The 15261-nt window shown below is 37.8% G+C and overlaps 1 protein-coding gene across 5 annotated transcripts in view; it reads left to right on the top strand.

The window, feature by feature from the left end:
- FGF12 (fibroblast growth factor 12) overlaps window positions 1-15261 on the top strand; it is a 596324-nt gene that overhangs the window by 381605 nt on the left and 199458 nt on the right. For all 5 annotated transcript variants that reach the window (XM_008266666.4, XM_008266665.5, XM_051818906.3 and 2 more), the window contains one exon: window positions 13356-13459. In XM_008266666.4, coding sequence (XP_008264888.1) covers window positions 13356-13459 — 104 coding nt within the window. The remainder of the gene's footprint in view (window positions 1-13355; window positions 13460-15261) is intronic.

The raw sequence follows: 15261 nt of genomic DNA on the forward strand, positions 1-15261 counted from the left end.
GGTATCATAGTGTTTGATGGAAGATTTATGGAAGATACAAATCTAAAAGCTTCAAACGATACAGTGATTTCTTTGGGGGAATGTTTGGGCCCCATTGATCTTATGGACTGACACCTGTGCTGTTCACTGATTTCTTCCAGTGAGCTGTGAGACAAGTCTTCTGTGGAAGACAAATTGGCCGCAGAGGATGAATGATGATGAGCATTTGCTTTCATTATCGATAGTGATGTGCTTCATTTTTCATCTTAAAGAAAAAAATAGAATCACATTGAATTGACTTGTTAATTATGCAAGTTTCTGAACATCTCTGAAGTATCATAGAAAAAGTTACACAGTATTATCAGATTGAAAACCAATTGCATACTTCTGCTAGAGCCAAGCAAACATTTCTTTTGTTGAAGAAAGGGATCACCGTGTTGATCATTTTCTCTATGCTGAAAGCTACAATGTTTGCTGACAGCCAATGTGTTGAAGAAAAATTTTAGTCTCCAAGCCCCAAACCACTAATCAGTTCCATAAGTCAGTAAATTCATTGGGGAAAATAAATCAGTCTGTTAGATTATTTGACCAATTGTTTATAAAGCAGGGCTTGTGACTAAAAAGCCAAACCTGAGTAAACATTGCTTCAAGTATGTGGATTGTTGATTTTTGCGTTGTTACACATTGTCTTATTTTAAATACACAATTGCTTTATTTTCAATACATAATTTACTTACTGGATTTTTAGTAGGATAAGATTGAATACATTGCTTTTTTCCTCAACACATTTTAAGAAATCTTAATTTGGGATAATGAGCACCTTGCTACTTCCTCCATTGTGAAAGCTATAGATTTGCAGACATGGCACTACCAACGGTTGGGCAACAATACCAACAAGATGCCTTGTACCATGCTTTTATAATTTTAGTCATGATTTGTTTTTATTTTATTATTTTAATCAATCTTCATAACAACTCAGTGAGGTATTCACAGTGAAGAGATGCGCAGAGGGATTACTTTATTCCAAGCCACCAAGGTCATAAAGCTATTAAAGTTTAGAACTAGGGCTCGTGACGCTAGGGCTGTGTCTTCTGGACTGAAGTTCAATCCTCATTCCAGTGTACTTTGCTTGACTTAAAAGCTAAAGAATTGGTAGAGCCACATCTTTCCCTTAATTTATGTAAGAAATGCTATTTTAGTGAGTTAAATTCAGTTATAACCATTGTTAGGTTGCTACTGTGCAATAGGTTCTGGATGTCAGCAAAAAAAAACCCCACCATATTTCATGCTATTAAGTGTCTCATAGTTTGCATGGAGACACACTTGAGCTCATAAATATGATAAAACCATGTGCTAAGTGTTGTGTATGGAATGCTGTGGCGTTAGAAGCAGAGAATTAATAATCAATTTGCCTCAGTGAACATTGTGTTGTACCATGATTTATGTAACCACTTTTGTATTGGAGGATTTTAATGCTTATACCATCTCCTATTTGGCTGAATATTTAATTATTATATTTTCTTATTGAGTATTTGAATGGTGAATAACTAATTTTAATAAATGATAAATACCAAAAATAAATATTAATTTCATGACTAAGTAGAAACCAATTGCAAGAAACCATAGGATTACAGAAGAAAACAATCTGGTTCCAACTTATGTTAGATTAAGATTTTGTATGATAAGATATTATTTGCACTTTAACAAAGTATTTTGATTGCTTTACAAATATTTATTTATTTATTACTTTGAGAGAGATAGATACCTTTAATCTGCTGGGTGACTTCCCAAAAACCCTTAACTGAGGCTGGGAGTCTGGAATTCAGTCTGGATCTTTCACATGGATATTACCCCCTTGAGCCATCATCTGCCGCCTTTCATGGTGCATGTTAGCTGAAAGTTGGAATTGAGAATGTAGTCAGGTCTCAGACCCAGGCATTCCATTATAGGATGTGAATGTCCCAAGCTGGGTCTTTAAACAACAGGAAAAATGCCAGCCTCCCATAGAAAATTTTGAAATGTGGGGAATGATATTGAATTTTTGGGGGAATCTGACATTGCATATACACAGATCATGAATGTGAATATCTCCATTTTCTCTGAGTATCTGACACTCGGGTTTATATGCCATAAGGTGAATGTTTTTCATTATTCACTTTATAAAATCAACCAAGAATGTCAAACTACAACCTTACTCTTTCACAACTGTTGAACATCACAAGCAATGAGGAGTCTGTCCTTGGAAATATTGAATTTACATTGTACGTTGAATCCACATCTCCAAAGACACATTAGTAAGGAGCCTTTGTCCTTTACTCTTCTTCTCCTTTTTTGTAATGCCACTGGCAATCACAATAGTTTTTTTTTTTTTTCTTCGTGTTTTGGAGTCATTGTTACCCTTTTGTCACTTAAGTAATCCAGTGTGGATAATAGATAGATATTAAGTTGAATGCAATGCAACATTTTTACAGGGTAATTTTTTCCTGATCCAATATCATTGTACAGTATGCATATTATCTTGATTGTAACAGATTTTCCAAATTCTTCCTTTCCTCTTTGTTCCCTCCAACCCTGCGTTATGCTATACAAACCTGCTCACCTGCCCACACAAACACATTAGCCCCAGGTATCCTATGTTTGTTTCTATCATCTCAAATTTGTACAATATATGTTTGCTGACTCTTTCCTGGTTTTGAATACAGAATATAATTGAATATATTCTGTGTGATGCAAATATTATCTTCAATTTTCTAACATGCTTAATTATGGAAATATGACCTAGAAAAGCTATGAATAAAAAAGCTTAATAAGAAATCACTGCTGAATTATTCACTTATTCAGCAAATAGTGAATAACAGCTTCTAAAACCAAGATACGCATGGCAGCAGGAATAATAGTAACAGTTTCCAGTGCCTCCAACTTTCTCATAGAAAAGTGGGAGCCTGGGGCCAGCACTGTGGTGTAGTGGGTAAAGCTGCAACTTCAATGCTGGTACCCCATATGGGAGCCAGTTCATGTCCTGGCTGCTCTACTTCTGATCCAGCTCCCTGCTAATGGCCTAAAAAAAAGCAGTAGAAGATGGTCCAAGTGTTTAGGCTTCTGATACCCATGTGGGAGACCCTGCAGAGAAGCTCCTAGCGTCGGCTAAGCTCAGCACTGGATATTGTGGCCACCTGGGAAGTGAACCAGCAGTTGGAAGATCTCTTGCTCTATCTCTCCCTCTCTCTGTCACTCTGATTTTCAAATAAATAAATAAATCTTAGAAAATAAACCACAATGCCAAATATAGACTCTGGGTGGGAGGACACATTGAGACATGTCAAAAAGTATACACCATTGGGCCTCCTTAAGCCACAAAATTTGGATTTACTACCTCATTCAATTTCAGTAATTGTGTATTTCATAATATTCCTATCAATCCCTTTCCTCACGTGTCTGACATCTAGGGCTCTTTAGCACTATCCATTGGACAACACGCTCAGCAGTTGATATACCTGGTAGCAAATGTGAAGACCAGGGGCTAGCATTGTAGCTTAGTCGGTCCCATCTAGGCACAGGTTCATGTCCTAGCTGCTCTACTTCTGATCCAGCTCCCTGCTAGTGGCCTGGGAAAAGCAGCAGAAGATGGCTCAACTCCTTGGGCCTCTTCACTCATGTGGGAAAAAAAATAGCGGGAGCCTCACAAAAATTTACAGGTATAGGTATAGTCACCCAGGACCAGTCTGTGGAGTTTATTTTCTTTCCTTAGCATATGCCTGACATTTGGCATATAGTAAGTATTTGTTAATTATGCCACAGGATAGTTAATATATAGGATAATGGCTTAACAGGTATTTATTGGAAGAGTAAATGTATCAGGGAAATTATAGAGATATTTACAAGGTACTACATAAAATTTCAACCATCTGCAGAGTCTTACCTCAAGCTTTAAGATGGCACTTTTCCTTCCCTTCATTTATTCAGTTTGTGTTAGTTCTTTTGGACACCATGAAATGATGCCAGATAGTTTTTAATAAAATGGCCTTTTGCATGTCAAAATGTCTAGCAGGATCCCTCAAAAACATAAAAGTAGCCATTTAAATGAATAATATTATTACTGTAGCTATTTCTTTCTCTTTCTTTTTTTTTTTTCACTTTTTTCTCTCTTCTTTCATTTAAGTTTGAGCCTGAGACTAACTGAGGATTTGCAGGTCCTAAAGCTTGTATTATTTTCACTACTCCATTTACAAAGCAAATAGAACATAATGATAGGAAAATTAGATACAAAGGTGAGTATTCAAAGTAAGAAAATTAATACGGAAGATTTATTGTAAGAAGTTGAAGACTTCCATAAAGAATATGAAATCCAGGAATTAAAATATTTTAATTAATTACTTAATGGGTAATTTGTAAGTCTACAAATTTAATTTCTATTGTTTTAGATATATAGTCCTTGAATATCTTTTCAAGTATGTTATAATATACTTTTTTCTGTAGAAAATATAGAAATACAATAGAGTCTTTCCTGTAGCATAAGTTATCAAAGTTGATGTTTTAAAAATAATTAGGACTTTTATTTTAGGATCACAGATCACAAGTTTTTGATGACCAGTGATGTTGAACATATTTTCATATACTTGTTTGCTTCTATATGGCATATAATTATCATCTTTATGTAACAAATATTTAATGGAATGTTGAATATAAACAGAATATATACTATCCTGCATATACTCAACCTCTCTCTCTCTCCTCTTTTCTCCCCTCCTCCATCTTTTCCTTATTATACTTGTTTGGTTTAGAAATGATCCTTGTTTTGGAGGATTGATAAATGTGGTTTCTTCCTCAAGGAACATTTCTAAAGAATGGATAGTATATATTGTGATCAATACAGTTGACATCCAGTGTGGATGATTCTGTGCCTGGCCGGGGAGACTGTCTGCCTAGACCATGCAGGAGGTTAAGAGGGCATGGCACACCATGCCTCCAGGGAAAGATCATGGGGGGTGGGTGCTCAGGCACACTGAGAGCCACACATGACCTGACTGCTGCCAGGGGGCATTGGCCCCAGGCACACATTTCCCCCACCCCCCACTTCCTGTTGAAGGGCCTTGTGCTTGTCAGCTGGGTAAACAGCTCTTGGGTATGTTCCAGACCCATAAAACCATCTGGGAGGCTACCTGGGCTACATGATTGGAGAAGCACAGTGTTGCCAATATCAGCTTATATTCCTATAGAATTAATGTTGCCACCTGAACTAGCTACTCTCCTTTGCCTGCCCCATAAAAACTTGTGCCTGATTGTTAATAAACAGGCATGTTCACCAAAAATTGTCTCCGGTGCTTCTTGTCAAAGAACACAATTGCCTCACCATCCCAACAGTGTGGGCTTAACAGGACGAGCCCACAAGCCAGAACCAGGGCAGCTGCACAGCAAGAGGAAACAGTTGACATCTGGTGTGCCAGTCCGAGCATGGCAGAGATTTCAGTGTGAAGACAGGGCAGAGTGACATTCCTAGCAGAGGGAGCAAAGTACTTAAAAGCACAGAGTTTAGAATGTAGGAAGAGAAAGATAAAATTACTAGAAACAGTAAATAAATATATTAGAGTGAATAGTGTTAGGTAATAGAAATGTGCGTTTTGGCTATATTTAACCTTGGTTATCAGGTAAAATGCTTTAAGATGTAATTTCGCTTTTATTAAGAAAGCAACAATTTCTATCCCAATAAGGAAACCTAACTTTTTGGAAACACTGTGTTCTTTCCTGACCCTTATAATCAATAAATTTTACTGAGTATATGCTATGTACATATAACTAGGCTAGACATTTCAGTGACTCCACTCAAGGGAGAGATGGAGACAGGTAAGAGGACCAGTAACTCTGATGCTATTATATAGATATGCACATAAAATAAGCAGTTTTGGGAAAGGGAACTGTCACTAGCTAATGTTCTGAGCAGCTCAAAAGTTTTATTGTGACTTACTTGAAGAACCTAAAATCTCCTGATGTTCTCTGAAGTTGTCTGTCAGGTTTTTAGTCACAATCCAGGATGAGATATAATCTTAAACCACCATGTACCAGTCCAGATCCTACTGCAAGAGCAGTCAATGCCTGCACAGTTGGGTTCAGAAAGTATCTAAAGGTCACTCTGTGCTTCATTTTAATATTAATATCTCTACCCCAGGAGTAGCTTAAACTTTAATACCATAGCACACATCATTATTTGGAGTATGTTTGTGAACTGTGCTTTCATGTACTTGTACCACCCCTATATGTGATGACAAAAATGTCCCCTCTTACATATTTATTTTTCCTGAAGATAAAAGATACCCATTTCTCCTATTCAAGGAGACAAGGCTTTGGAAATTATTTACTATGACTTCCTTATTTGAGGCGAACAATTTACTTTTTGTGACAACTCTTTTTGGTGCATTCACTAGGAAGTGGGCCTATGGTGATAGGTGCGTAATAGAACTACTATCACTGATGCCTTTGGGAAAGATTCATTGGGGAGTTAAATAAAGTAGGCCTTAAAGGGTAGAAAGAGTTGGCCACACTTAGAAGTAGAATACAGTCTTTCCAAAAAGACAAAGAAGAAAGTTACAAGATTGATGAGGACTTGTGAAATGGCAAAAAGCTTTATGTAGCTGGTCACCATGTATGCAATGCATGACAGGTGATGAATTGGCAATATAAGTTGGAAACCTGTTGAAAAGGATATTGTGTATAGGGAGGAATTACTAGAAGTTGGAAGCAGGGAAATGAGCTAAAGAGTGGAATAAAGTCAAATAGCCCAGATGGGACAGTGACTTTTTTTAAGCTCTTTTAAAATAGTCTTTTTTAAAATTTATTTTGTTTAAGGGATACAACTTCATGCACTTAATATACAGATTTGGGGACAGCGACTTTGTGATTGAAGAGAAAAACCAGAGATTCAAGAGGCACTCTATCTGAGTGGTGAAGGGTTCCTGTGAACTAGAGCCAAAGTTTGTAAAATTGAGATAAATGGAAGGTGACAATAAGTCATTTGCTACTTTTTAGGATTTTAGGAGACAAATGAGGATCACTTCAAAACAATAGTATTTCATTTTTAGCATCAAAATTTTTACTAATTTTTAAAATGAATTTATTAAGGTTTCCAAAACATTCCAGGTGAAAGGCATTATCACCTTGTAGTTCATACACAACTTTCACACAGGTTTCTTGTTGTTATCCTGCCTACCTTTTGCCATTTTCTCACATTCTTTACATAAGAAAAGCTTTATGTTGTAGTTGTATTTTTTTTGTTTTGTTTTGCTACATGAACCAATATTTGTAGCATTTGTTCTAATAAGTCTTTAGAAAGACATTATCCAAAGAGTTTTGGATTTCATTATTCTTAAAGAATTGTCATTGAACTTGATTTTCTAGTAGCTGCTTTTATTTACAATATATAAGCTCCTTGTATCTAGTTGATGCCTTGTGATTTAGTTCCGCTTTCATTAGCAATCTCTATCAGGTAGGATTAAGGCTGGCTCTGCATTGCACAGACTAAAACTACAAGGACTTATTTTCTCACATGAAAGTCAGATTGGGTAATTGAATGCTGAACCATTGCCACTGTTTCACACAACTCTCAGGGACCTAACTCCTTCCAGCTCACTCACCACCACTCACTGGGGAGTAGCCCTTGTAGTCACAGTCTGACATGATCCAGGCACCATATTCTGGGGGTTGAAGAGAGGAGCAAAGGCTATTTGTAAGCTGTCTTTTTTAATAGGAAACTTTTATTTAATAAATATAATTTCAAAAGTAAAACTTTTGGATTATAGCAGTTCTTTTCCCCCAGACACCCTCCCACCCACAAACCATCCCATCTCCTGCTCCCTCTCCCATCCTGTTCTTCATTAAGATTCATTTTTAATTATCTTTTATACAGAAGATCAACTCTATACTGAGTATAGATTTCAACAATTTGCACCCACACACACACACAAAGTATAAAGTACTGTTTGAAGATTAGTTTAATCGTTAATTCTCATAGTACAGCATGTTAAGGACAGAGGTCCTACATTGTGAGCAAGTGCACAGTGACTCCTGTTGTTGATTTAACAATTGACACTCTTATTTATGACGTCAGTAATCACCCAAGGCTCTTGTCATAAGCTGCCAAGGTTGAATATAGCCCTACCATATGACCCAGCCATCCCACTCCTCAGAATTTACCCAAGGGAAATTAAATTGGCAAATAAAAGAGCTATGTGCACCTTAATGTTTATTGCAGCTCAATTCACAATAGCTAAGACATGGAATCAACCTAAATGCCCATCAACAGAGGACTGGATAAATAAATTATGGGATATGTACTCTATGGAATACTACACAGTGGTAAAATAAATGAAATCCAGTCATTTGCAACAAAATGGAGGTATCTGGAAAACATCATGCTGAGAGAAATAAGCCAGTCCCAAAAGGACAAATATCATATGTTCTCCCTGATCTGTGACAACCAACTGAGCACCTAAAAGGAAACCTGTAGAAGTGAAACTGACACTATGAGAAGCAATGCCTTGTAAGTTGTCTTTAATGAAAAAAATATTCTTCAGATGTAGAGGGCTGGTGCCATGGCTCACTTGGCTAATCCTCTGCCTGGGACGCCAGCACCCCGGGTTCTAGTCCCAGTTTTAGTGCTAGGTACTAGTCCTGGTTGCTCCTCTTCCACGCCAGCTCTCTGCTGTGGCCCTGGAGGGCAGTGAAGGATGGCCCAAGTGCTTGGGTCCCTGCACCCACATGGGAGACTGGGAGGAAGCACCCGGCTCCTGGCTTTGGATGGGCACAGCGTCGGCCGTAGCGAACATTAGGGGAGTGAACCAACGGAAGGAAGACCTTTCTCTCTGTCTCTCTTTCACTGTCTAACTCTCTCTCTGTCTCTCTCTCTCTCTCTCACTGTCTAACTCTGCCTGTCAAAAAAATAAAAATAAAAAAAAAAGATATAGAAAGGCCTATTTTGCCTACATCTCCTTGGCCAATTCTGAATTTATGAGTTACATCTAGCTATAGGATACATAGGGAAATGTAGATAAATTGTCTGTTAGCTTTCAGGAAGCAAGCATCATAGTGTTTATCATTGAGGATCAGATAAACTTGATGAATTTATCAATATTTTGAAAGTTAAATTATGGACAAATTAAAATATTATCTTTTAAAAGATTAATCAAACTGCTGAATATTATCTAAAAATATATGACTGAGGTAATTTGTCAGTTTTTTAAAAATATTTTATTTATTTGAGATGTAGAAATTCTAGAGAGAGGGAGAGAGAGAGCAAAAGGTCTTACATCTGTTGTTTCACTCCCCAAATGGCTGCAATGGCCGGAGCTGGGCCTTTCAGGATCCAGGAGATTCTTCCAGGTCTCCCATGCAGGTGCAGGGGCCCAAGCACTTGGGCCATCTTCTACTGCTTTCCCAGGGCATAGCAGACAGTTGGATCGGAAGAAGAGCAGCTGGGACTCGAACTGGCACCCACATGGTTTGCCAGTGCCGCAGGCAGAGGCTTAGCCCAGTATCTCACAGTGCTAGCCCTCGATATGTCAGTTTTTATGTTACTGCCATGGTAACCTTTTTTGATAAACAGAGAAATAGGACATTATTGGTAAATAATCATTATGTAGAAAAGATACATTTATGTGTATGGAACATTTCAATAACAAATAGGACGTTTAGCTCTTCTCTTGACTGTATGGTAGGATTATTATATTCTTTTACAGAAAAGGAACTAAGGGCTTAAGGTTAAATGAATGGCTCAAAGCCTTATACTTCTGGGTTATGGGTTTAGAAACTATGCTGTCTTCATATTTTTCACACTTGTTTAAAAACATTTATTTATTTTCATTTTATTTAAAATTCGGAGGCAGAGAGACTGATACCTTCCATCTACTGGTTCACTCCCCAAATGCTCATTATAGCTGGGGCTGGGTTAAGCTGAAGCCAGGATTTCAGAACTCAATCTAGATCTCCCATGTGGTTAGCAGGGACTCGCACACTTGATCCATCACTGTTGCCTCCTGGGATGTGCATTGGTGGGAAGCTGGATTTGTCGTGGAACTGGCTTGGACCCATGCATTCTGGTATGGGATGCAGGCATCCTAAGCAGCATCTTCCCTGCTGCCAAACAGCTGTCATCCTCTCACTCTTTTATAATTTATGTTGCTGCCCCAGTTTTCATATGATGTGTGCCTTAGTTCCCATTTGGTAGTCCAGATCTCTAGGGTTAGAGTGACAGACTCTCTTATTAGTCTTTGCTTTGTTTACATGATGTCCTTTTTCATTTCACCTCAGTCTGAATCAGTTATTCAGTCTGCTGGCATCTTCAAGAAGACACACAGAGCATCCCACAAAACCACCTCATGTCCTGCCCCACTAAAAATGTCCTTCCGTTCTTGCTTACTTGATTTCTTCCCTTTCTTTTAGTGGCAGCTTAAGTCCTACCTTCTGTGGAAGCATTTCCTGAATGCCTCAGGTCACACAGATCTTACATTTCCCTGAACTTGTGTAACACAGTGTGTGTGTGTGTGTGTGTGTGTGTATAGCATATAATTATAGATGTAAATTATACACTCTACCGGGTTATTCCGTATGTCTAGGTTTCTCTTAAGCTACACTTTAAGTTCTTGTATAAATATTTCTTAGGGTTTTGGCAGCGCAGAGATCATGATCAGAATACAGGAAGAACTAAAACTAGTTCTGAACTATGTTGAGCCAACTGTTAACTTTCAAACAACTACAAATATCTAGTGTCAACTTTCATGACAAATGAAGAAAGAAGTTCCAAGAAGTAAAGAGATTCAACCAGCTAGTAATTGAATCCTGCTGCACTAAACATATGGTCTGTAGCTTGATCTTGTACAACTCTCTATTTTCCATTTTAATTTTAATTAGTTTTTAACAACTTCAATGTGATTTGCTGATACAATTCTAAGACTAAAGCCGAATAGTATGTGTGTGTGTGCTCAGATAAAAGGTGTGTGTGTGTGTGTGTGTGTGTGTTGAGAGAACCTCAGGAAAACAGAGGAATTCCTGATTGATGGTAGCTTTTAGGTTATTTTGTGTATATCTTATATTCAAAATTGAGAGGAATGGACGTTATGGAAATTTTGTAGTGGAAAGGGCAGATAAGAACTTCTAACTAAGAATATAAAAGTGAGTTGCAGAAATGGTCTCCAGTGCATACATCCATGACATACTTAAATCCTATCCACGTTGCCAGCTATAGAGCTCAACTATGTGGTTGCTTTCCTCCCAAACATGATGTAAATTTTTTCAGATAAGGAATGTTGTCCACTTATGCTCATTTTTTGATCCCAAAATTAATTGGACTGGTGCTGGGATATATAATTTGTAGAACTGTGTTGTCAAACAAATAGAAGGTTATCTTTTTATTTATCTTTTTGTCTGGTGTATGAATTCATTTTCCAAGTGGACATATAGCTTGTTGATTATCTTTTAAGTTTTTTATTCATTTATTTAATTTTTTGAGAGGCAGCAAGGCAAAGGCAGACATAAGCTGGTTCATTACACAAATAACCACGATGGCTGGCAATAGGCTAGGTCAAATCTGGGAGCCAGGAACTCAGTTAAGATTCCCTATATGGGTGGCAGAGATCCAAGTACTAAAGCCTTTACTGCTTTTTCCAAGGATGAGTAATAGCAAGAAATTGGAATCAGGAGCTGAGCCAGGACTCAAACCTAGGCCCTCAGTCATGGATGTGGGAGTCTTAACAATGAGGCTAAATGTCTGTCCTGACTGTTGAGTATTTTGAATTAGGAACCATTTAGATACTTAAGGAATAAAAACATTTTTTAACTTTATCTTAGGTTGTTGAATTAAATTTGCCAAGTTACTTTAAAAAAGATTTTATTTATTTGAGAAACAGAGTTACAGACAGAGAGAGGGAGAGAGATAAAAAGGTCTTTGATCTGCTGGTTCACTCTCCAAATGGATGCAATGGCTGGAGCTGAGCCAATCTGAAGCGAGGCAACAGGAGCTTCCTCTGGGTCTTACCTGTGGTGAGGGGGCCCAAGCACCTGGGCCATCTTCTACTTCTTCCCAGGCCACAGAGGGCTAGATTGGAAGAGGAACAACCAGAACAGGAACTGGCAGCCAACTGGGATGCTGGCTTCACGGGCAGAGGCTTAGCCCATTACACCACAGTGCCCCGCCAAGTTACTTTTGGCAAAAAAAGTTTATTTATGTACTTGAAAGTCAGACAGTGAGCAAAAGAGAGAGAGAGAGAAAGAGAGAGAGAAAGAGAGAGAGAATCTTCCATTTGCTCATTTACTCCCCAAATGTCAGCAACAACTGGGGCAGAACTAGGCCAAAACCATGACCCAGAAACTCAATTTGGGTCTCTCATGTGGATGGCAGGGTCTCAAGAACTTAAGTCATCATCTGCTTCTTCCCAGGGTATGCATTAGCATGAAACTGGTTTGGAAGCGGTGTAGCCAGGACTCAGGCATTCTGATATGGGATATGGGCATATCAAGAAGTGGCTTAGTCTGCTGTGCCACAACACCGACCCTCTGAATGACTTTTTAATGGTTTTGTGCATAAAGGCATTTTCTGTGGTTATAAAAGATATTCATTATGGCTTATATCATCTGTCTATCTTCATTGCATGCAGAAAACTGAAATATCAAAACAAAGTCCTGTCCCAGTGTTGCTATTCATGAGTCAGTGATTTTTGAATTTATCTTCTGTGTTCAAGACCATATTCCAGGCAATAAGTAAAAGACTGACAACTGAAAGTTCTGATAGATTTTATTTTATTAAACATTTATCTGTTTATTTGAAAGTCAGAATTACACAGACAGGCGGGAAGAGACAGAGAAAGTAGTCTTCCATAGGTTTATTCACTCCCCCAGACGATTGCAATGGCCAAGGCTTGGCAAGGCTGAAGCCAGGAGCCAGGAGCTTCTTCTGGGTCTCCCACATGGGTAGCAGGGCCCAAGCACGTGGGCTGTTTTCCACTGATTTTCACAGACCATCTGTAGGGGCTGGATCAGAAATGGAGCAGCCGGGACATGAATTGGTGTCTCTGGCAGTGGTTTCCCTTGCTGTGCAGCAGCGCTAGCCCCTGGCAGATATTTCAAAGGCTGTACGTAATTATTACTCATGGTCACAACTATGTGTTTTAACTGTTGAGAATTATTTTATCTGAAATATCTGGTGAAAAAAAATCATCTAAAGTTACATGGCTTAAATTTGTGTTCAGTCTGAGCAGCAGAGACCCTGGACTCTCCTTACCAATTTCAATTAATAGGTTTTAAAAAATTCTCAAAAGAATTGCTGTGAAAAACAAGATAACTTATTCAAAAGATTGTTGATCATTTCCTCTCTATGTTCTTTTTTGTCTCTCTAGCCCTCTTCAATCTAATTCCTGTGGGCCTACGTGTGGTGGCCATCCAAGGGGTGAAGGCCAGCCTCTATGTGGCCATGAATGGTGAGGGCTATCTCTACAGCTCAGTAAGTACCTTGGGATGTGTGTGCGCCATGTATGTGTGCATGCATATGAACTATTGTTGAGCGATAATGGAATAACCATTCTTTTGGGAAATAAAGTTGGAAATTGAAGTCATTTTATACCTCCTGATTCATTTCTTTGGGGTTATCATGAATATTTTATGGTTTTAGAATGCTAAAGATCATGTCCTGCTGAATGACAGACAGCTGGTTATTCTCCATGAGATACTGATTCCCAACATCTAGCTTGCACTTTAGAGGGTACACTATCTTTTGGGTCTTTCCTTTGTCTTTTATTCAAGGTATATGACAATTTTTCTTTCTCCTGTCATTTCAACTTCAAGCACAGAGCACAATTTAGGATGTGTATTCATCAATTTGTTTGTAAGTCTTCTAGGTTTCCTTTGGGGGAAAGAACTTTCAGCATAGATAGTGATCATGTAACTAAATCTGTATAGTACCTGATGCATGAGATTCTTGGAGTAATTGTGTGAGTCAAAGGCAATGTGAATTTATAGAATTAGCTCTGGATAACAGGCAATAACATTTAAGTTTTATTTTCATTTCAGTTACTATCTAGATATCCTATTGAGCAAATCACCTCCCCACTTTGACTTAAGTTCTGGACGTTTAAAATGAGAGTATTGGACACCAGGCTGTCTAGAGTCACTTTCAAATCAGTGCCTTTATTATCATCGTCTTTTAAAGTAATTAACACTGTCCTGTTGCCTGTCTCACTCTCAAAGTGATAATTCCTTCATTGAGATAACATAGCTGCACTGGAGGTTGTACATATGTAATTTATGCTTTCTCCTTGGTTACAGATTTGTACTCTAAATTTTTGTGATCTCAGTGAATAACAAGGTTATTTACGAAGTTCATATATGAATACTGGATTCTAAAGTAGTTATAAAATAGTTTTTATTAACCTATTTCAATATTCAATTAAATAAATGTCTGGAGCATTATACTTGCTTATTATAAAGATACCTGTCATTCATAGTAGAATTTTCAAAATTACTATTTTTAGTCCTGAAAAATTCAGATTTGAATGTACATTTATATTCTATATGTGTACATACATTTATTCAAAAGTTTCTGATTAAAATAATACTTAAAGTACAGTTTAAGTTAAAGTAATGAGATTTCATTCTTAAGGTGTCATAAATCTTACAGTTGTTAATGTCTTGTTATTGTAATTCCATTTTACACATACCAATTAAAATACCAAAAAGGGAAGAACATGTTCTAGATGGTTAGACTTTTCAAAAACATTTTGAATGCAATACAAAGTAAATTGTAGAGATGATTTTTGGATATTATTTCAGGATTGACTAGGTGATCATACAAACAGCTAAAAGGTAGACTATATGACATTTACTTAAAGGTTCATAATTCAAGTTGTAATTCCACCAACTATAGAGTTCATGTCATGAATTAGAGTTGTTTTTCAATGGGCCAAGAAGATAAGAGTCTGACAACATTATTTCTGGCAGTAGATGAGAGAGAGAGTGTGTGCGTGCGTGTATGTGTGTGCGTGCGTATGTGTGTGTGTAGGGGATGGGGGAAGAAGGAGGGAGGAAAGCATTTCTTCTGCAGCTTTTAGAAAGGATCACTCTCTGTTCTTCTTGCCAAGGACTGGGGTTAAGACACAAGAGGCTGGAGCCCACAGGAAGGGTTTTAAGAAACTCTTTTCCAGCTAATTTTATTGTGGGAGCTCCTTCTTAATGGAGGTAACACTCTTGGAAATCCAATAATCACTTGTGGAGGCATTTATTTTGGGACCTAAATTTTAGGTTCTTCTC

This window comes from Oryctolagus cuniculus, chromosome 4, assembly GCF_051225735.1.
Source record: "Oryctolagus cuniculus isolate XC-2025 breed Fujian yellow rabbit chromosome 4, ASM5122573v1, whole genome shotgun sequence".
Taxonomy (NCBI): domain Eukaryota; kingdom Metazoa; phylum Chordata; class Mammalia; order Lagomorpha; family Leporidae; genus Oryctolagus; species Oryctolagus cuniculus.